The following is a 23,388-nucleotide window of genomic DNA, read 5'->3' as shown; positions in this document are numbered from 1 at the left end:
TCCAACACCAATTTCTTCAAGTTCAGATGTGATCAATCTCTATGGTTACATACATTATCTTGGCAACTTTAGTTCAGGCACTGCCAAGGGAAAGCAATATTTAAGGGACTAGGCAGTCTTACCAGACATAACAGGTTTCCTCTTCCAACTGCCAAAAGGAAGGTGAAACAGGTCTCAGTTGAATGAGAGACAAAGAAGGAAGTTTACCCATGATGCAGGAACTAATTCTGTAGGATTTAATTGTGAAAGAAAAGCAAAGGGAGGAGGGCTTAGTGCATTTAGAATCCCCCTTGAGTTTCTCAGAAACATTATCAAACTTTGTAATAGTAGTAACTAACCTGGGTATAAAAAGTGGTTTGGAAGGCATTGCCAACTCATAGATGAAGGAACTGTAGCTGATTGCTTGAGCAATATGTGTGTTTGGGATAAAACTCCTAGAATTTTCTTAAAACAAAATAAAAATGTCCATGAGATCATAATTCCAAGAGTGAATTCGACTAAATTATCCTCAAACACCAGTAAACGTAAGTGGAAGAGGCTAAGAATCACATGAATGACTGCATGCGCTGTGTTCATTCCTCAAGGATATTAGGAAGGAAGGGAGGAAGACCCCACAGGAGCAGAAGTAGGAGAAAAAGTGGAGTCTAATGGGTAAAACTGGGCATGAAAAATCTTTGGGGGATGACAGAAGACCCATTCAAAAGGGCAATGAAAGGGTGCCATTGAAAATTAAGTGGAGCAAGCTTAAGAAAGTGTTAAAAAGATTGCACCCTATTTTTAGTAGCAAAGGGAGTGGAAAAGAACAGGCAGAGGCAACAAAATAATTACTAAAAGTAGGGAGGTGAAATCTCTTTTTAAAAGGCTATGGACAAATCATTTACCATCTTCCTTATCAAAATCTTGAACCTGAGGCAGGATTGGAGAAATAGGAGGCAGTAAGTGGGTAGTGGAAACAAACAAAGACAATGAGAGGTGGAAAGGTACAATGACTGAACTTGGAGTCATCCAAAAAGTCACTACATGCTGTTTTAGCTCCATTCCAATGAACACTTTTGTTGGTTTTACCTCTATCTTGCCAATGCAGTACCTATATTCAACACAGACAAACATTCCTTCCTTAAAAACACCATCATTCCTCACACAAATTGCTTACATCACAAACATTTCCTTTACAGGCTAAGCTATGCATTGAGAATGCGGAGCATAGCATGTATTGTAATACAGGGTGTTACTCTTATCCACACAATATTTCGCATTGGAAATATCCGAACAGAATATAACAGAGAATATTAAGGTGTTATAAAGAGCAACAATACCAAACATGGTGATGCTGTAATCAATATCCAAAACTTACAATCTCTTGAACACAATAAAACATGTTCATACACACCTGAAGCAAGAAGCACATATCATTTGTAAAAAATGCTTGTGCATAACTGGTGGTGAAACAAAGGAACTAACTCGGACTAGTTCAAAATCCTGAGGTAAACTCTCCTTTTTACTTTTATGCATCAAAGCTCAAGCTTAAAAAAATGAAACACATGAATACTAGGAAAAGATTGAAATCATTAAAATTCTCTCAAAAAAGAAACAACCCACATAAGGATGATTATCTATGCTAACATACTGGAAATGGTGACATGCTTAAGTAAATAAAATAGATAAAAAATAAGAATCAAAAGGAATATTTGAACAGCTCTATATTTTCAAGTACTAATGAAATATTCTGAAAATTAACACTGACATCGATATTGAACTACCTGTACAGTACTATGAAACTTACTTCTTTAAGGATATAAAGTGGCATCAATATAATTGGTATTACATCACAAACAAGAAAACCATAAGAGAACAAGAACAAAATGTAGCAGTAGATTTTACTTCACATCCAAAATAGAATAAAACATATAATAAAAATTCAGTGAAAATTTTCTCTAGACTAAAAGTAAAACTGCAGTAAGTCTACAGGCAGGAAAAACTTACGTGTATCCACCCAATGGTAATGAGATCAAATTTATCTTGATAATCAAACAACTCCTCCTCTTGCTGTGTAGTACATGAATCTGAAGTACCACACTGCTTGGGTACCAAGAGGTGTGTCAAAAGCAATTGATTTTGGGCCTGTAAAAATTATACAATATTAAATAAGATAATCAGTGAATTTGTGTATTTTTCATAAAAATAAATTTTCTGCCCATTGCAGATGATACAGCACACTGGGTGAAGTCGTACACCAGAAACTCAAGATACCAAAAGATTGAATTAATCACTTTATGTTCATTTTTTAATGCTGCATGTGAAAAACAATGTTTTCCCATATACTTTATGAGGTCTGCCCATTTCCCAATCAAAGATTCTCCCATTCTCTCCACATGCTATTTGGTCTTTCCATAGGCTACATACATTGATACAATATTTTCTTTATATTTTATAATCTAGCTAATCTCTTATACCCCCTATGACATTTCATATCTAGAACAGCATTCTATTCATTCCTACACCTCTCCTAAAGAATCTGAAAGATCATTTTCCTGACAACATTTTTTTACTTTGCTTCCTTTCTAGTCATCATAAACTTCTTTCTTTTCCATTTTTTCATATTTTATACACTTGCAAGAAATCTTCCTATGAGATTCCTACAGATTCTTCCATTACTAAGATGAACACTTAAAAGCACTAGTGCTTCTTCTTGGTGCACACCAACCTTTACCTGAAAAATTTTCAAGACTTGTGCTATAGTTCCCACATTAAATTTCTTATGATTTAGTAACATCTCTAGCTGTATGTCTTTTTTGTAAGTCAGCTTTCATAATGCCTAAGTAACTGCTGTCTCAGTACTTCTTAAAATTCACAGATGCAGAGAGTATAACTACTTTCTGTTGTACCAAGAGACTGGGGAAAAGTAAGATATCAATAACTGCGATGTTTTGGATGAGTAACAGTTTGGTAAAATCCGTAATTATTCAAGTGAATTGTGTAGTTAGGCTTAAGAATTTATAGAAAATGTGACAGACAAAGTTTAAGACTTGATTGGAGTTCAGGCAGAAAGAGTAAAGGAAAGAAAAAAAGGAGAAAACTGATTTCACACTTAGACCCATATAAGGATAAGCCAGCATAACAACAGTTATGATGATGATGGTGTGACCAACTTCATTGTTAATACTCTGAGCTTATTCAGCCTCTTATGTTGAATATCATCTTGAGGAAGATGCAACCTCAATGAGACTTTGATTGAGGCTTCCCTTATATTTGAGATCATCTTTAAGCAATCTGTGAGGTCGTTGCATAAGGTCTGGTTTGATAGTGTGGGTGAAGAGGATGCCTTCGCATACTGTGTGTCAAGGGCTACCAAAAAAAATCTAGGGCTCTCTCATGTCCTCTTAGGACAATGACTCTCACATTTTATTGCCCCCTTGTTGGAAACAACAGTTCTCTCCAGATGATACATACAGTTTGTGAAAGTTGGGATATAGCTGAAGCTCGCACAAAAGCAGATGTGTTAATGCTGAACCCCAAGATCCCAGTAGTGTCATCAGGTTCCCTGGCCAATGACAGATCCCTTAAGACTTCCTCAGTCAGAAAACAGTACTCATACAGTTTAGTGACATGGGTGATACTCCTCCTTCAAAAAGCATCTAATTCACAACACAAAATGAATAGTCGGCAATAACAACGTTGTCATCTCAATTTCTCCCCCAAATAGAAAAACAGCCAATCTTTAACAGCCTTAATCTTGCCCAAGTAATGCTGTCCCAGTACACGTATGGTAATCGAGCCACCAATTACAATAAACTTTTTTTCCTCATTTAAGAACAAATCTTCTTAAGGAGTTGCAAGACAAGAAATGTGACTCTTCTGGTCTCTTTAACCCAAATCATGACATGACCATTAGTTGTCAAAAAACAAGCACATTTAGCAGAAGTAAAACTTGCATTCTAAATTCTAGAAAATTACTTTAAATATATCATTAATTGTCTTTACACCTTTCTAACTTTCCCTCTTTGAATTATACTTCTGATCTCTCTTCCATATATCATTAATTGTCTTTATACATTTCCAACCATTCTCTCTCCTTTCATTACCTTTTCTAACATTTAATATAAACTGTTACAAAACAGCCATGTCAAGTCTGACAATAGCAAAACCTTTGCCTCAGTTATTACAAAACAACCAAGTCTGGCAATAGCAAAAATTTTGCCTATAACTTTAAGTAACCCATTAAAAGTTTTCCTTTACTCCTGCAAAACTAAAAAATTGATATGAAGAATAAATTTCATACATGATAGAAAGTGTATCACTATAATTATTGTATTAATAATAAAGGCAAAAAATAGCACCACTTCTAAGAGAGCTTTAGTGTTATTTCCTTTCCAGATGAAGTTTTCTAGGCCTTCTTAATAAACTTTCCCCCCAAAAATTGATTTTAATCCCAGTTTTTGTTTATTTATCAATATAATTCAATGTTCTTAGACAGCTTCTAGCTCTTAAGCAACCCATGAGTTACAAAGATTCTCAAATATCTCAAGTGCATCACACGTTTTTAGAAGAAATGAATACCAAAACCATAAGAAAATGAAATAAATCAACTTTGATAACCAAGATATCTACCATCTGCAATGAGCATAATTTCCAAAAGGATTCTTAACACTAAGAAAAGCTTTATTCATAGAAAACTTGGAATGACCTTAATGTCTGGAATCCTTTCTAAGTTCTTCCATAAATATAGAAACATGGAATTATCTTAATGCAATGTATGAGTTAAATCTAAACAAAATTCTTTCAAACATAATCCAGTAGAGTATTACAATAAAAAATATCCATTTTGGAATAAATTAATAAGTTATTAGATATCTTACAGTATTCATTTTGGAGTTGAGTTTTGAAATTAATGAGGAAATTTTTACTCTTTACTGACTGGAAAAAATGAATGGCTACTATGTCCTAATATTTCCAAAATTTCTCCAGCAACTTCATGTAATGTACCTAGCTTATGATAAAAATAGAATTTAAACTAAAATCTATCATTTCAATGCTTCCATCTACCAAGGCACTTCCCAAATTTGGGGGGTAGCCGACCTAAAAAAAAAAAAAAAAAAATAAAAAATAAAAGAATAGAATAAAAGAATAAAAGGGGACTTTTCTTCTCTTAGCTCCTCCCACCCTGGCATGGGGTTCATCAAAGTTTGCTTAGTCCTGCTAAGGCAATACAGACCACCCTCCCCAATTATCCACCACAAATGAAGCTTCATATGCAGAATCCCTACCCCTACTGCTGCTACCTCAGGGGTCACTAAGGCGACTGGAGGAAGCAGCAGGGCCTACCGGATCTGCACCACAATCGCTCACCATTCATTCCTATTTCTAGTATGCTCTTTTGCCCCTCTCACATCTATCCTCCTAACACCTAGAGCTTTCTTCACTCCATCCATCCACCCAAACCTTGGCCTTCCTCTTGTACTTCTCCCATAAACTCTTGCATTCATCACCTTCTTCAGCAGACGGCCATTTTCCAATCTCTCTACATGGCCAAACCACCTCAACACATTCATATCCACTCTAGCTGCTAATTAATTTCTTACACCCATTCTCACTCTCACTACTTTCCTAACCCTATGTTATTGAGATACTCCTCAGACGCTTCATCTCAAACACATTCAATTTCTGTCTCTATGTATCTTTCATTCTCCACAACCCCGATCCATACATCACAGTTAGTACAATCCTTTCTCATACAGAACTCTCTTTACCTTCATTCCTTACCCTCTATTCTTTACCACTCCCTTCACTACTCCTAACACTTTACATCCTTCATTCACTCTATTACATACACCTGCTTCCACTCTACAATTGGCAGCAACAACAGACCCTAAGTACTTAAACTGATCTACTTCAAGTACTCTAACTCTCCATTGAACATGACATTAAACCTGGCACCCTTACTCATAACCACATCACCTCTCAAATCCCTCCTCTCACACACCCTCCCAAACTTTTCTCACTAATTAACCCAGCTTCTCCTCTGAGTCTGCATTCAATACCGTATTATCTGCAAACAACAACTGATTCACCTCCCACTCATGATCATGCTCATCTATCAGTTTCAATCCTCGACCAAACACTCAAGCATTCACCTTTCTCACATCTCCATCACACATCCCTGTCTCAGTCCCACTCTCACTGGAAACCACTCACTGACTTTATTTCCTATCGTAACACACACTTGTTCCAACACTAAATACAAACCATTCTGCTATCTATAGGGATTTCACTTTCAGGGGAAGCTGGAAAACTAGCCATAACACTTTTAAGCGAGGTATAACAACCGGCTCCCTAGTTAGCAGGGCCGGGGGTATACCCTGCTCTCACTCACACACTACTAATATTTCACCATTTTTGCTTATGGCTAGGTGGAGAACGGACATTGCCGCTCTCCTCCTCCCCAATTTTTCAGACTTTGCGATTTAAATTAATTCTCTTCTTTGCTTTTTCTTTTCAGACATGCTAGTTTCTTCTTCCTGCCGTCATCATGCGGACCTATTCTGGGCCTGAGGGACACTCCTGCTAAACCTTCATGTTCTCAGCCGAGACCAACTGCCAGTCATTGTGTCCGGCCTGCCGAGGACGGCGTTGTGACCAGGATAACACCTGCGATGAATGCCGGGAGTGATCTTCCACCCAGTGGGAGAGATTTGGGCACCGGCGCAAGAAGTCCAACAGAGTTTCTTTGCCTTCGGGGTCTTCTTCGAAGTCAAAGAAACCTCAGACTTCTTCCTTGACCCCCCTGATCTCTTCCCGAAGCTCCTGCTCGATCAGTCTCTTTCGAGGATCAGTCGAGCAGGAGTATTGACCAGCTAACTTCAGACCAACCCCGGGGTTCGAGGGATGTTGTTGCTTCCATTAGAGAAACAACTTCACCCCTTCCCTCGGGGATAGCCTTTTTTCATACTCTGACTTTCTGGCTGTCGCTGGGGGTTGCAGGCCCACCTTCAAAGGACTTTTTAATGAGGCTTCTTCAGCTGAGGGGCCTAAAGAAAACAAACTCCGGTCTCCTCAGAGGATGAAGCCCTTATGCCCAGGGATTCCGTTGTCGATGCCCTTGCCATTTGCGAAGCGCTGCTCTCGCCCTCGCCTGCTCCACCTGCCTCTGGCGCAGTCTGTGTTCTTTCCTATTCTGAGGAGAGGGTTAAACAAAGTCCTAAGCATCTTCCTGTTAGACGTCGCTGCATCTGCTCATCTTCCTGTCCTTCACAGCATGACTCTCCTGCAGAGAATTGTCATCGACGAGCTCAGCGCACCCACTTGCTACTTAAGTGCCGACATTCTGCTGACAACAGGAGCCCTCGCCACCACAGGGTGACCACCTTGTCAAGGGATCACAGTCCTCTTCAACCTCCCAAACGTTCGCTTTCGACCTCCATCAGGAAACGACGCTTTGAGACCCAGGAACGAGGATCATCTCGCCCCTCTTCTGCTCGCGATTTTTATTCACCGGCTCATGATCATCTCTTGTCATCTCATGACCATCACTTGCCAGCACATGATCGGCACTCTCCTCTTGGCCGTTCGCCAGATGTGATCGTTACTCGCCTGCTTGCTGTTTGCCAGCTCATGAGCATCTCTCAGCACGCTGTTTTCCAGCTCATGATCATCACTCATCACCTCGTAATCTTCACTCTTCAGTGCGTCTTTCACCAGCTCGCGATCGTTACGTGGCTGCGTGGGATCGTCATGCCCCCACGCGTGACATTTTTTCACCTGCACGTCATTACTACCCACACGAACCTCAATGACCATCAGTGACCCTACCAGCTACTGCCTGCGTGCATGACATGCGCTCAACAAGACCTGGGCCTGTGCTCCCTGTGCAAGCGCATCCCCCTGACTTGCCAGCAAGAATTAGGCACCCAGTTCCCTTCTCTACTGGCCTCAAGGAACCTCCAAGGAAGTATGGCTCTGCTGCTACTGTTTCTCCTCCTCGCTCTTCCAAGATAAAGCGAGAGGCCATGCCTATGCTGATTCACCAAGGTAAGAGACCTACCTCTCCCCAATTTCAGGTACCTAGACTTCGATCCCCTAGGAGGCGATCCCCATCTGTTAGCCTCAACAAGTACAACCGAACCTTTCAGCTGTTAGAAAACCTCAGTCATGGTTTGACTCCTGGTGAAGGCAGTGAAGCAGGCCGGGAACAGCTCTTCCATCGAAACAAGCAGCAGTAGCGTATACTCCCAGGATCCTGTTGGAGAGATCAGTTTCCTCCTCTTTCTCCCCTCCATCTGACCCTAGGCAGAGGCCAACCTCCTCCCGGGCCCTGAACCCTCCAAAGAGAGTTTCACCCATCAAAAGGGTGCGTGGAGCTGCGGGAATAGCTGTGCATATCCAGTAGGATTTCTCGCAACTTCAGATGACGCCGGTCCTGACAACTAGAAGAAGAGGAGACTTAGAAATCAAGGAATTTCTTCTGCCTCAGAGAGAGTTTAAGGACGCTAAGACGGTGCCGAAGAACGCCAAAGCTAAAGCAGCTCTTCAGCAAGAAAGAGCATGTGGGACCTCCGCGGCAACAGCAGGGACATCAGCAAGAGACGTTCCCTCAGCCTTAGACATTGATGACCCCGACCCACCCCGGGTTCCTATGGGTGAGAGCTCAGAGGTAAAGGACGAACAGAACTACGAGGATGACAACCCCCCAAGGGCCACTAGTCGGAAATACTCGGAAGCGGAGCAGAAGTAGTCGGAGTATACCTCCTGACATGTCGTACCCTGCATAAGCGCCATCGACAGGTTAGCTGACCCTATGATGGGCCCCCAGGAGAGCAAGGACTCAGTCCTTGACCAGATCTATAGGACCCAACAACCTCCCAAGGCCAGTGCAGCTTTGCCCTAGTCGAAGGGGTTGACGGCTGCCAGGAAGAATGTTGTCTCCCAAATTGCCGGCTCTCCCAGTTCTCTCCGAGTGGGCTTGTCCTTGAATTTCCTCCCTCCACAATTCGTGCAGCAGAGGAAATACTATGAGTCTTGGATGAGCACCTTCCGGCTTTGCCTCTAGATTCCTTCGTAGAGGCACTCTTAAGAGGAATCTCTTTTGTAGACTTTCTGGGCTCTTAGTCTCCTTTTCAACATCTGAGATCCTTAACATAGAGAGGGTCATGAAGTACGCTATGCACGCTACCTCGTGGCTGGACCTATGGCAAGGATCCATGGGGCACCTTGTTAGAACCGAAGATTGGTCTAAGGATTCTACGAGGAAGTTAATGAAAACCTTTCTTTTGATAAGTAACTGAACCATCGAGTTCCTCACTCATCAGGTGGTCAACCTGTGGGCGAACACAATTCGGTGATCGAGAAATTCCATCGACAAGTCACACAGGCAAAAGTTTTGAGGCTCAGGAACTCCACGTTGGACGATTCTTCCCTGCTCAAGCCAGAATAAGTTAATCGGGCGGCTGAATGCTGGAGGAAGTACAATCAGGACTCCCTATTCCATAGGGCCTTAACATCCCGGTCCTATGGTAAGGCCCCACCCCCACAGAAGAAAGAGCTGCAGACCACCAAACCCTCAACTAGCAGAACAGCAAGGCTCTCGAGAAAGGTGTCTAAGAAAGTCTTTCCTGCACAGGATCAGAAGGGCTCTTAGTCCTCCGAAGGAGGAAAAGGGAGTAAAGGGAGTGGCCAAGGTTGCTCCCGTTAGGGAGGGAAATCCTCCCACTTACCCACCAGTAGGGGGATGCCTGCAACAACGTAGGCAGAGGTGGCTGCAGGACAAGGGCAGTCTCCATGATTTGTTCGGGGTATTGCATTCTGTTCATTCGATCTCTCCCTCCACTGACTCGAGATCCAGTCCAATCAATTTACAGTGCAAAGGGATCCACAAAGGAGCTGGCTTTTTGGGTTGAAGTCCAGACCATGTTGGAGAAGGGAGCTCTCCAGAGGTTCTTGACGGTTCCCCAGGCTTCTTCAGTTGACTCTTTCTTGTGAAAAAGGCATCTAGAGGCTGGAGACCAGTCATCGATCACTCAGCTCTGAACAAGTTTGTTCTGCAAACCTCGTACAGCATGGAGACAGCAGACACGGTAACACAAGCGGTCAGACCACAGAACTTCATGTGCACACTGGATTTTAAGGACGTATACTTCCAGGTCCCAGTCCATCTGTCTTCAAGGAAGTATCTAAGGATCATACCTGAAAACAGACAATACCAGTTCAAGGTACTGTGCTTTGATCTTTCCACAGAACTCCAGGTCTTCGCGAGTGTTCGCCCTAGCGTCACCTTGGGCTCACACAATCGTCATTCGTCTCCTAAGACATCACAACTATTGGCAGATCCTAGTAGATTCGGTGGCAACCCTTCTTCAACAGCGAGACAGACTACTCGCGTTTTCCAGGGATCTGGGGATCATGGTAAATCTTGAGAGGTTATCTGAGGCTGAGGAAGGTAGCAAGCCCTCAGACGAGAAGAGCTTCCAGCCCAGAAGTGGTTGTGTCTATAGGTCACCTGTCATCTCTGGCCCATCTTATGCCTAACGGCCGCCTAGAATGCGATCTCTTCCATGGTGGCTGAAGTCCAGGTGGAATCACTCTGTAGTGCTGATGAGCGACAACACCATAGTAGTGGCTTACGTAAACAAACAAGGTGGTACCTTTTTGCAGCCCCTATGTCATCTAGCAGTGGGGATGCTAAGATGGGCAGATGACAACTCAGTGTCCTTATCAGCCCGCTTCATTTCAGGCAAGAGAGGAATGTGCTCGCAGACAATCTGAGCAGAGCCACTTGAATAGTGGGATCCGAGTGCTCTTTGAATTATCTAGTAGCCAACAAATCCTGACTTTGTGGGGTTCCCCGACTGTGGATTTGTTCACGACGTCCCTGAACTTCAGGCTCCCGCTGCACTGTTCCCCAGTCCAGGATCATCAGGCTCTCTGGAAAGATGCATTCACACAACGTTGGGACAACATTGATGTGTACACCTTCCCCCATTCTGTGTAATGAGAAGGTTGCTGAACAAGAACAAAGCATCCAACAATCTATCCATGACTCATAGGTCTGCTTTGGTATTACGCAGAATGGTTCCCAGACCTTCTGGAACTCCTGACGGAGATCTCAAGAGAACTCCCTCCACGACACGATGTACTCAAACAGCCACACGTGAGCATCTTTCACAAAGCAGTAGCTTCGCTTCGACTTCATGCCTGGAGACTATCCAGCACCTCCTCTCTAAGAAAGGCTTTTTGCAACAAGATGCAAAAAGGTTGTCTGGATACTTGCGTAGATCCCCGGCTTCAGTCTACCAGGCCAAGTGGATTATCTACTGTGGTTGATGTTGGGGAAGGGGTATCTCTCCCACCAATGCCACTATTTCAACACTGGCAGAATTCCTTGTTTACGATCTGGAGGAAATGCTTCTCAAGGTCTCGGCGGTGAAAGGCTACCGCTCGGCCTTAAGCCTCGCCTTTACACTGAAGGAAATTGATATTTCCTCTTTGTTGGAGTTGTCTCACCTCATACAAAGTTATGAAGTTACTTGTCCCCAGTTGGAAGTTAGCCCTCCTTCACGGAATGTGGTTCACATCCTTCAGTCTCTGAAAGGTGCTCCTTACGAACCAATACGCCAGGCAAAAGATCGCCACCTCACTTTGAAGACTGTGCTCTTGCTCGCCTTGGCTTTGGCTAAGAGGGTCAGAGAACTTCATGGTCTATCCTAAATTGTTGCCCATTCAAGGGGATGGGGGAAAGTAACACACAGCTTCAACCTTAAGTTTATTGCCAAGACTCAAAATCCGGGAGTAGCGGATCCTAGATTCGGACCTTTCCAGATGGGGTCTTTGTTCTGTAACTGATGAGCCACATCAACTTTTACTTTACCCAGTGAGGAGTTTGAGGTATTACTTTAAAAGAACTGCAGCAGCTTGCCAGTGTCAGCAGTCTTTGTTGGCACATGGAATGTCTAGAGGAGGATCACAAAGAATACCATCTCTGCTTGGATTTGCAAGGTACGTCCCTAGTGTTAAAAAAAACTACTCGGTGACACAGGTGCTACAAGTGGGTGTGTGGAAGCGTCACACAACCATCACCACCCACTATCTGCAAGACATGACCCACAGGAACATGGAGACATCTCCATTGGTCCTGTGGTGGCTGCACAACAAGTGGTTTGAATGCCTAAGGCTCCTTGATGGACAAGTAGCAGATGGTTGAGGGCATAGGTTACCCGGGATTAGTATGGGGTGAATGCTAAGAATGACTAGCTCTTTCTTTTTTTTCATCTTCCCCTCTCTTGGGGAACAGCACCCACGGTTCTCTGCAAGCTGGCCACACCTATCTGCAGGTAAAATCCATTTCCCTTGTGTAATCTAGTATAGAAATAATACTTGTTACGACCCGGTAGCCCCTGCGAGGTGGGATTGGGTAACGTCTATAGTTGATTCTAAAGATTCCTATGATCTCTGAGAACTCATATCTACACCAGTCACATTGCTCGTTATCACAAGAACACATATTGCTCGGGCCGCTATCCGTGTGTTGCATGAAAATTTTAGAGAGGTGTCAGCGTTTCTCTCAGTTATGTGCTAAGGTCGTGCAAAAAAACCCTTGCCAAATACCAACCCAGTTGGTTCGGACTTCTACCCACCTAAGGGGTGAGATATCACTATGATAGTGGAAGGGTTTGTATTTAGTGTCAGAACAAATGGCAAATTTTGAAGTTGTTTGTATTTTTCCTAACAATACAAATCTGTGGCTATTTATACAAATTATCCCGCCATCACCTGTTCCCTTATTAGTCCTGTCGGCAATAAAAAGTGGTGAAACGCATTAGTGTGTGAGTGAGAGGGGTAGCGGGTTACCCCCGCTAACTAGCGGGTCAGTTGTTATAACTCACTTAAGTCTTATGGCTGGTCTTCCAGCTTCGGCAAAAGTATAATCCTTATAAATAGCTACAGGTTTGTATAGTTAGGAAAAATTACAAATTCCTTCCAAATTTGTCATTTTACTGCCTATGTATAAACTCTACACTGCTTGCAACAACCTTCCACCAATTCCACATACCCTCATCTTATCCTATACCGCTTCACTATCAACTCTATCATAAGCTTTCCTCAGATCCATAAATCCAACATAAACCTCCTTAGGTTTTGCTAAATATTTCTTACATATCTGCCTAACTGTAAAAATCTGATCCATACATTTGTTACCTCTTCTAAAACCCCCTCATACTTTTAAGATTGCATCCTCTGTTTTATCCTTAATCCTATAAATTAACACACTATCATACACTTTTCCAAACACACTCAACAAACTATTACCCCTTGAATTACAACACTCGTGCACATCTTCCTTACCTTTGTATGGCGGAACAATACACACACACCCAGTCCATTGATACCAGTGACAACATATAACATATAATGAACAAACTCACCAACCATTCAAGTAGTCACAACCCCTTCCTTTAACATTTCAACCCTCACACTAATACTTAATTACTTTCAAATATTTAAATTATATTAATTCATTAGCGCCAACTTCATGACCTCAGATTAGAAATTAAAAATAAAGATTTTTTCTCCTTGCCATGTACTATAACCAATTTCATTTCCTTTCCTTTTAAAAGGTACATGACCCCAGTAAAATACTGTAACAATCTAGCAGGTAATGGTAAATCACACTTTAATAGTTTCACATTCTTCAGTTTTGAAGTAAAAAATATTTCTTATCCCTTGACAAAACAAATCAGTGGGAAGGAAGGGGGGGAGGGGGGGGGAAGTAAATGAACATCAGGTGAGTATATAAAAAAAATCCTCATCAAAATTTTTTTATATCTATGAACCTTCACTGATGTTCCTACTGCTGACTCCCACACACTGATGGAGGTTGGACACCAGAGAAAGAAAAAGACAAATCCACAAGAAATTTAAACTATAACATTAAAAATTCTAGACTCAATTTCTCTACATTAAATGGAAATCCTCTCAAAGTACATTTAGTAATAAAGTATGGGAATCAAGATTGTTTTTCTAATGATATCTGAAATACTGTATCATGATAGAACTCTACTGTATATAACTTCATTGGACTCTAAAATTTTAAAATACCATAGTGCCAGCAACCATTACATGACCTAGAGGTCAATGGGTCATCTTGATATGAAAGTCAGGATTCCTCAAGACAATATTCATCGAACAGTGAACTGGTGTGTTATTGAATTACCTTTAAAACTCTTTCCATATTAACATTTCTGCAAAAATCAAGAGATGTAGGTGAGCTTCTAATTGTCTGGACCCTTTTTTCAAAGTGGACAACTGATTAATGATCTACTCTTTCAAGGAAAAACTTCCCTTATCTCAAAATTCCTCTAGAATCTTCTTGATCGTTTCAGGATCATGTCAAACATGGAAGTCTGTTGTACAACCAGCTCAACAGATTACTTATTTGGGTCATTTCAGCAGTAATTATGCTTTCTAGGCACTGATTTTTTCTGATAAATTTTGTTTCTATTAATGTCTGCATATGAAAACTTTATATAAAAAAATTCTCCAGTTTTTTTTGTGGAACAGACCTTTAAATCCTAAAAATTACCTATATAAATCCATGTTTGGGTAAAATCTGTCTGGTTTCATGGTGCAGAATCTGTTGAATGGCTCTGAAGTCAGACCTTTCTTTCTACTTGGACAAATCAAACTTAGGTTGGGGAGCAACACTGGACAAGATTCATCTGTCTGGTCAGAGGAATTTAAGAGTATTATCAATGCACTCTTAGGATCTGGAGTCACTGTCCAAATACAAAACTTTTATTTGGGTAGAACAGCAGGTGGTAGGAAAGTGATGGCAGCTTATTTGGACATAACAGTACATTCTGTGGAGCATAAAAAGTCAAGTTCTTACAAATGATTCGTCTCTCCATTATTAATGTAGAATTTCGGATTAAGTGGAAAAGGCCAAATGAGAACGTTGCAACAAGGTTAAGTTACTAATTAGTTGTCTTCGGCTATCCGATACCAGATCCCAGGACAGGGTGGTGGATAAAATGTTATTAGTTTAGGAGGGTACGATTTCGCTGCCGTAGCAGTGATCCAGGCAATTACAAACAAGTTCAGGGAATCTTTGACTGCAATTATGATTTTCAGGGAATACATTTTGTTTATAAGACTGTAGCCTCTTACGGATTAAAGATTATTTATTCTATTTGATAGCTATATATTTACGTTATTGGCTACTGTCTCAACACCAACTCCCTTGACAGACACTTCATCAACACTCATGGATAAAGTGATCAAAGCACTAGGAGTAAATTTGGTAGTCCTAACCAACATCTCTTTTTTTCCACTTGCATCTTCTGTAAGCTGCTGCTTCTTTCCCATCATTATCTCTACATTAAGGAGTCGGTTGCGTGATGTGACCACTCCGATGCCTTCTATTCCACCAAACCTCATCTCTCCATATCCTCCATCACCTTATCTTGCCCTCTAATTCCCTACCTCCTTCTTGATCTTCTACCCCTAACAGGTTCCTCCCAAACCATCCTCACTCCCTCTCCCCACCATCCATCATCATCACATGCCACAACATCTCAGTTGTGACACTTATCCCCTCTGTAATCTTTTCTGCCTGCCATTCTTCTTATTTCATCATTTTCCAATCTTTCAAGCAATGATATCCCCATATTCTCTTCCTGTAAGCCTAGCCTTATAAATCAATACTGTATACTGCACCATAATCCTTCATTTATCATTATCAAAGGTCTATACAATGATAATATATGGCAAAAATAACTATCGCTGCCCAAGCATAGAACACACAAAGTGAGGATTGACTATGTCCAAATATAATGTAACCTATTCGACCTGTGTTTAAGACAACATTTTGGTAAACTACTCACAGAAGACATATCTGTGTTTTGCAATGTAAATACAGTAAACACTATAAAAAAAAAACAGTTCTCCATCGTCCTTAATAAGACACTGAAAAATAAAAGATATAAAAAGGTACATGTGAATATAAGACATGACTCAATTGATTTAAATCATGCTTCTTGTTGATGACTTTACCTGCGACACAATTACCTCCACTCACTCTTCGGTACAGGGAAGTTAGGTGGTGGTACACCTGCCCCATGGAGGGGGAATATGGCAACAATAGAAAATAACCATTATTTTATATCTATAGTGTGGTTGTGTAGTTGGAGCTTCATAATTGATAGCATCTTACTTTTTAAAGATAAGATTCATAGAAATAACTACGTTCTTACCAGTCTGCCCGCTAAGACACCACAGGTTTCAATGTTACGTAAGGTATTTGCTTGTGCTAAATTCATAAACTTGGGCATCAACTCCACAGGAACCACAACTTCTCGTAATCCGCCAATTTTTGCTCCATTTGTAGCACTTAATAAGGATGTAGGTTTACTACTTCGATCTACAGCAGGAATGCTGGAAAAACAAAGAATGTAGAGTTATGAGAACAAATCAATTATGCTACTATGTATAACTTATAATTACAGTATATGACTAAAATTAATCGACTATTATAGTTGCAAATTTCATTAGAGAGTAATTTTCATCAATCATGTCCAAAACATGCTTTCCATTATCAACATTTACAGAATAAATTTTGAAATTTTTTGCTTACCTGGGATGCAGAGGTTTCAAATCCCTAGACGGTACAGATGGTAAAGATTGGATATAGCTCGATGGACTCACCAACGGTGAAGTGGTGGGTGAACTGAAGTCCTCCAAAGGAGCACTAGGTCTATTCGTAGGACTACCATCACTTATCGTCAGGGCAGAGGTTGGGTAGATCAAAGTACCCAGTGAATTGTAACTTTAGAGGAAAAAGAAAAAATCATGGCTAAGTTACAAAGCTGGAGTTTCCAGCAGGGGAAAGGTAATAAAAATTTGGAAAATACCATCTTACTCAAAGATAACAATTAACGGTGGAAATTCTTTTTGAATATAAATATGATACATTACTTGAATCTTTTAGTATCTCATTTACCTTTTCACCTGTATCAAGGACTACAGTACCGTATCTCTAATTATGCTGCACAAAAATATGAAACGCTACTAAGATTAACTTTCTTGACTTGAGTAAAATTGTGTGTTTTCTGGATGAAATACCAACTGCAACAATGTTCAAAATACAATTGATTGCATAATTATTTATTAGAGGTTCATGTGTTACACCTTTAAAGATGAGATTCAACAAATACTTTAACCTTTGATGCCAAACCCTCACAAAATAATTTGGCACTCAAAACCAGGCCCTTTTTGGGAACATTTTACTTAATCTCAGTACAAAAATCATCGGAGATAGGATTTCCCAAATTTTTCTATGGTGCAGCTGAATAAATTGCCTTTCTATTGATAAACAATTTTACATACTGTATTTTGAAAAATTTCTAAATGCCTAAATAATAAAATAAACAAAAAGCTGTTAATAATTGGATATAAACTAAGGGGCTGGCCAGAATACCAATATATGGGGGCATAGGAAGAAAAACACAAAATCCTGAAAAAATACACAGAGCTTCGTATAGTAATGGAGAATACGTACACAAAATATTTAGTCAAAATTTCTCTTACTTTCATAGTTACAAGGTAATTAGTAAAAGTAACTCAATAAACCAAAAACATTGTTCCCTACAAGAAACTACAGCATTTCTTCTTATCATAAATTTTGATAATTATTACAGTTTAATGTAAAAGAAATTGTGAACGATGGCATCTGTATAGCCTCCACGAGTCACAAGACGATGTATTACACGGTAAATTATACCCTTCGCCCTTCAGTCCTACCACAAACCTCATAGAGAGTACATGTCTAAGTTTGACCTCTGACATTCACTCATTTTTACGTTTGTTTTTCTCGTTTTCAGCAAGAACTTTATCATTTCAAAGAGAAAAAGACTATTTCACCATCTTCCTAACATAAGAAAGAAGAAAATTCACTCTTTATTAAGAGTTCAGAAGTGGGTAATATCGGTAGTGATGCAGAGAGAGAGAGAGTGGTGTGGATGGAGGAGCGGCCGCCTTGCTTGACAGGAGCCAAAAGAAGCAAGATATTGAGCCAAAGGATCTTCATTTATGATTAAATTATGATGAATAACTTTGTTTTTGTTTATTAATATCCAAAAAGGAAGATAAAATTCATAATAATCAGGATTTATTAATATTGTCTTTATAAAAATACAAAGAAAAACTTTGAACGCCCGTATTTCAAAACTACTATATACAGTACTTATTGACCTTCAAATTCCATCTTTTAAAGATATAACATTGAAATTTGGTATATAACTTAGGAAGACATTATAAAACAATCAAATGTTGCCCTTTTCTCCAATTTTATTTTTCATATCTTTTTTCTTAATTCCCCCACCCCAGTTTTAGGGTTTATTTTTTTTACCATAATGAGAAAATTCATATTTAGCAAAAAAAAAAAAAAAAAAACCCTCATTTTATTGGAGATCTAAATCAGGTCTACATAGGATAGTAATCCCAGGTCTTAATAATTTTTATCAGGGACGAAATAGAATTTGAAAAAAACTCATTTTCAAGATAATTCGCCCTGGCGACACAAAACCGATGTTCAGAGGCAAAAATCCTATACAGTTTGGAGATGTCCTAAGTCACCTTATTAAGTGGTATGAATGTCAATAGTCCTGTTCTTAAAAAACATCATTTGCCAGCTGGCCCCCTTAAGTCCAATGGTGCTTAAAGGGTTATATACAAATATTTGGCTCTACTTTGTATAAAAGCCTTTATGTTTCCAAAGGTAAAAGGAACCAGCATGAAAATTGGGTATGAATATTATGAATACAAGATTATTTTGTAGAATGTGGCATGAAGAGGCAAACCCTGATGAATGAGAGTTAGGAGTGTTGGTGAAAATGGCAATAAAAGGAGACCTGACTGATTACAATAATTACAGAGGCATTACACTTATGTCAATTGTTATGAAAATACATAGCATGCTTAGTCTAAAGAGACTGGAGAGAAAGATTGATAAAAAGCTGAGAGATGAACACTCAGGATTTCAAAAAGGTAGTTGTAATAACCAAATTTTTATTTTGAGGCATGTTATACAGCAATACATAGAATACAGAAATCCACTTTTGATGGCATTTGTGAGCTATGAAAATGTCTTTGATAGTGTGCACGGGTCAATTTTATGAAGAGTCCTACGTTATTATGGAATTCCTCTCAAATATGACAAATTCGGAGATAATTTGTATTTTTCCTAACCATACAAACCTTAGCTATTTACATTGGGTTTACTTTCGGCGTAGCTGAAATTGACGAGCCATTAGATTTTAACGAGGGTTTACTATCCCGACTAGTTAGCAGGGGTAGGGGGAGGGGTAGCTTGCTACCCCTCCCCCCCTCACACACCAGTGAAATGTCTCACTTCACTTAGAGGTAGGACTTGACTTGGGGACGGGGCTGGCGGGCAAATACTGTATGTGTAAATAGCTAAGGTTTGTAAGGTTAGGAAAAATACAAATTATCTCCGAATTTGTCATTTGTTCCGTAACTGAAATACAATCCACGCTATTTACATTGGGTGACTTACCCCTTAGGAAGGGTGGAAAGTCCCCAGCCATACTGGCTTTGGCTTACCCAGAGACTCAGAATCCGAGTGAAACGCACTCGAGAAAAGGAGTCCCTGCACCTCACAAGTTCCTTGCTCCGCAAGGAACCGTGTAGCCTACATAAGCTTGTGTGTGAAGGAAGAAAGTGTGACCCGTCCTAGGCAGTTGACCTGGAGTTCCAGAAGGAACTCTAGGTTAGGACATTCCCAATACCACCTCGTCAGGGTATGGGGGACGCGACAGTATTGTCTCAATACTTGGAAAACAAGGAAGCATGGTTTACCTGCAGAGGTTTGAGGTCAGCTATGCAGAGACCAGGATGCTGCTTCCCCAGTAGAGGGGACGATGTAGAAAGAAGTAAGGGCCAGATATACTTCTTCCGTTCATGCAGTCTAAAACCTAGTAACAATGCCCTCAACCTTCTGCTATCTGTCCAAAAAGGAGCCTGAGGTTAGACCAGCTGTTATGTAGCCACCACAGAACGATAGAAACGTATCGATACCCCTGTGGGTCACGTCCTGCAGGAAGTGGGCTGCGAAGGTCATTAGACGCTTCCAGACTCCAGCTTGTAGCATCTGCGTCACAGAGTAGTTCTTCTTGAAGGCGAGGGACGTTGCGATGTATCCGACATCGTGCTGTAGGGCGACGTGACGGGGGAGGGTCTGGATTCAGGTCAAGATGAATGCCCTTGAGTCCGAGCTGAAAAGGTATACTGGTGACTCTCCCGTGTCCTTCCTGTGCTCCCAAACCGGCTTGCACGTGAGGACAAACTGCAGCTGTTCTCAAAGATAACCCCTCAGTTCCTTTACTGGCAAGAAGGAGAAGGTCTGGGTCATCTGATACAGAACGGAGACTCGAAATCTTGAAGGAGTCGAACCGAAGGTCCGGGACTCCAAGATTCTGAGTCTAGAAAATAACTCAGGGGCGAGCCTGAATGTTACCTCCCCCTATTCTCTTGAAAGGGCGGAGTCGTACGAGACCATGAAGATTGCCTACACACTGGCCGAGGCCAGAGTGAGCAGGAGCACCGTCCTCCAAGAAGGACGACGATCAGAGGCCTGAGGTAATGGTTCGTAAGAAGATCTCTTAAGGGACTTAAGAGTCCGAACCATGCTCCATGGAGGAGGTCTCACTCCGACTGGGGGCAGGTACATTCGTAGCTTCGCATGAGCGAAGAAAGATCCAGCGGGAAGGAAAAAACCTATTCCTCTCAGCCTGAAGGCCAGGGAAACGCTGAGCGATAGGCTTCATTGCCGAGAGTGGAATCGAGTTTCCTCCCGCCGATAAGCAATAACGGAGTTATTGCTGGAGTAGAGGCCTCAAGGGAAGAGGTACCTCTCCCACGACACCAACCACAGAAGACTCTCCACTTCGCCTGGTAGACCCCTGCGGATGACTGTCGCAGGTGACGCGACCTCCGCGGGTTGTCTCTTCGTGAGGAGGCGGCGTAGTGTCTCCAGGCGTGAAGCCGAAGCGATGCTACCGCTTGTGAAGGATGTTGTAGTGTGGTTGTTTGAGTAGCCTGTGTAGTGGAAGAAGCTCTCCCGGGAGTTCCGTCAGGGGATGCAGAAGGTCCGGAAACCGTACAGCTTATAGTTGCAGTGGAGCTCTCAGGGCCATCGAAAGGTTGACAGACAACCTGGTCTCGTTGAGACCCATCCTCAACAGACAACAATGGTGGGAAGACGTAGGCGTCGATGCTGTCCCACCGTCACCGGAAAGCATCTTCCAAAGAGTCTTGGGGTCTGAGACTGGGGGGAAGTACAGCGGAAGCTTGAAGTTCCAGGCTGTCGTGATCAGGTCCCCCAGGCCAGGACTTGCTGGTTACTAGAGGCCAAAGACCCTCAGGTGCTCTCTATCTGTGAGGCTCCGCTCAGATTGTCGGAGAGAACATTCCTCTGCCCGGAATGAGCGAGCCAATAGCGGTATCGAGTGGACTCCGGATCATCTCGGTATCCCTACCGCAAGATGCGAAAGTATGAAAATGTACCTCACTGCTGGTTGGAATACGCCAGTACCATGGAGTTGTCGCGCACGGAGCGACTCGGCAGGATCTGTAGGATCTGTAGAAGGGCCAGACTATGGCCTCTAAGCCTACCTGAATGATGAAGAGGTACCCTTCAGGTCCTGACCATAGGCCTGAACCGGAACATGGCCCCCACCCCCCTTTTCTTTGACGAGCCCGAGAACAGCATCAAATGCGGGGAAAGGACGAGAATATCCACTCCCATGCAAGAGGTTCCACAGGTCAACACCCATTGCAGGTCTAATCGTTCCGCTGGTCCCATAGGGGCCAGAAAGTCCGGTTAATCGTTGCTTTGATTCCACCGGAACTTGGGCCGCCTAACAGGGAACTTACCCTGAGGCGCCTGTTCGGGACGTAGACGGGTCAATGAGGAAAGGAGACCCAGGAAACGTTCCAAGATAGGGCTGAAAGCTCTCCTTGACTGAGAAAAGGTTCTGCGACTCTCCTCTGCCTCGCCACAGTCAACTGAAGGGAAGGCTCGGAGAAGGAGTCAATATCATGGCTAGATATTCCAGATGTTGAGGCAGAAGTAGAGAAGGCTCCTAGCGAATTACCATGATCCCTGACTCTTGGTAAAGTCCCGGAAGCTTGTCCCGGTGTTGAAGAAGGTCGAACCCGAGACTACCGGAGTTGGCCAGACCTCCAAAAAGCGAAGGAGACGGAAGCCTGCTCCTGAGCGGCCATGAGGAAAGCAGGGAGAGTTCTCTGGTGAAAACCTGCGATGCTGCGGCGGGATCGCCACACAGCATCTTAAGCAGGAACATCTGCAGCTTAGGCTGAATTCCAAGTGCTTCCTGGAAGATGGATGGGATGGGACCTGGAAGTACCCGTCCTTCCGATCCAGGGCATAAGGAGTCTTGCGGTCTCGTTACCAGTCTGATCGACTCTGCTGTTCCACGCTGGACGAAGATTGTTCGACTAACTTGATCAGAGCTGGGAGGTCGACGACGGAACTCCCGTCTCAGATGCTTTCCTACAAGAAAGGATCGACTGAAGAAGCCGGGGGGGAAGCCGTCCACGACCCTATGGAGGACCTTCTCCTAAAGCATGGCTCCTTCTGCCCAACGGGAAAACTTCTTGCCGACCCATGGCATAGAGGCTCAGCGACACTGGATTCGCTGACAGTGGAGGAGAGATGTTAAGAGCGAGGCGCGATATCCTTGGCTGAACGCGGAGATCGTGCAGGAATCGGCATCGGGAAGCTGTTATCCGGACGAGTAACCTTAGGCATCCCCCCAGCGTGAGACCTGCAAGGGGGGTTGCCAATCCTAGAGTTTGTGAACTCTGCCGCTCCCTCTAGGATTATGCCTCCCCGGAAGAACTTCCCGTCCTACCTGTCCCTGACAGGAGGGGACTGCTATTGTACACCTTGTCTTAGCTGCCGTAGCCGGTTCCGATAACCTAGGCTGACGAGGCTGAATGAAGAGGCGTCGGAGGCTTGCAGGGTCTGGAAGTAAGCGCCTTGGAGGAGTGAAAACGGAATTCGACTTTCTCTGCACAACAGCTGTCCATTTCTCTGTCCTTGGGCTCAAACAAGCTCTTCCCAAGGATGGAAGAGTGTCTGAGCTTGTTGACATCCACGGATGGGACTCCCGAGAGGAAGCCCTCGGTCACTGCGTCTAGATGCTCCAACATCGAGTTTGCCCGCAAGTTCGAAACTTGGCGACGGAATGCAAAGGTGCTTGAGCCAGAGAGAAGGAAAGTACCCATGATCTTCCTGGAGCTTCCTTGTACAAAACCTCGGGTCGCAACCGGGGAGGGAAAGGCCTGATAAGCCCCTTCCAC

General features: G+C 42.5%; 1 protein-coding gene across 7 annotated transcripts in view; it reads right to left on the bottom strand.

Moving 5' to 3' along the window:
* Positions 1–23,388, bottom strand: part of LOC137621532 (STAM-binding protein-like) — a 110,982-nt gene that overhangs the window by 32,673 nt on the left and 54,921 nt on the right. For all 7 annotated transcript variants that reach the window (XM_068351900.1, XM_068351898.1, XM_068351899.1 and 4 more), the window contains exons 7-9: positions 16,619–16,810; positions 16,239–16,419; positions 1,984–2,121 (exon numbers count right to left, since the gene is read on the bottom strand). In XM_068351900.1, coding sequence (XP_068208001.1) covers positions 1,984–2,121; positions 16,239–16,419; positions 16,619–16,810 — 511 coding nt within the window. The remainder of the gene's footprint in view (positions 1–1,983; positions 2,122–16,238; positions 16,420–16,618; positions 16,811–23,388) is intronic.

The sequence above is a fragment of the Palaemon carinicauda genome, chromosome 28, assembly GCF_036898095.1.
Source record: "Palaemon carinicauda isolate YSFRI2023 chromosome 28, ASM3689809v2, whole genome shotgun sequence".
In the NCBI taxonomy this organism is placed as follows: domain Eukaryota; kingdom Metazoa; phylum Arthropoda; class Malacostraca; order Decapoda; family Palaemonidae; genus Palaemon; species Palaemon carinicauda.
Note: the sequence above shows the minus strand (reverse complement) of the source record. Positions and strands in the feature narration are given on the sequence as shown.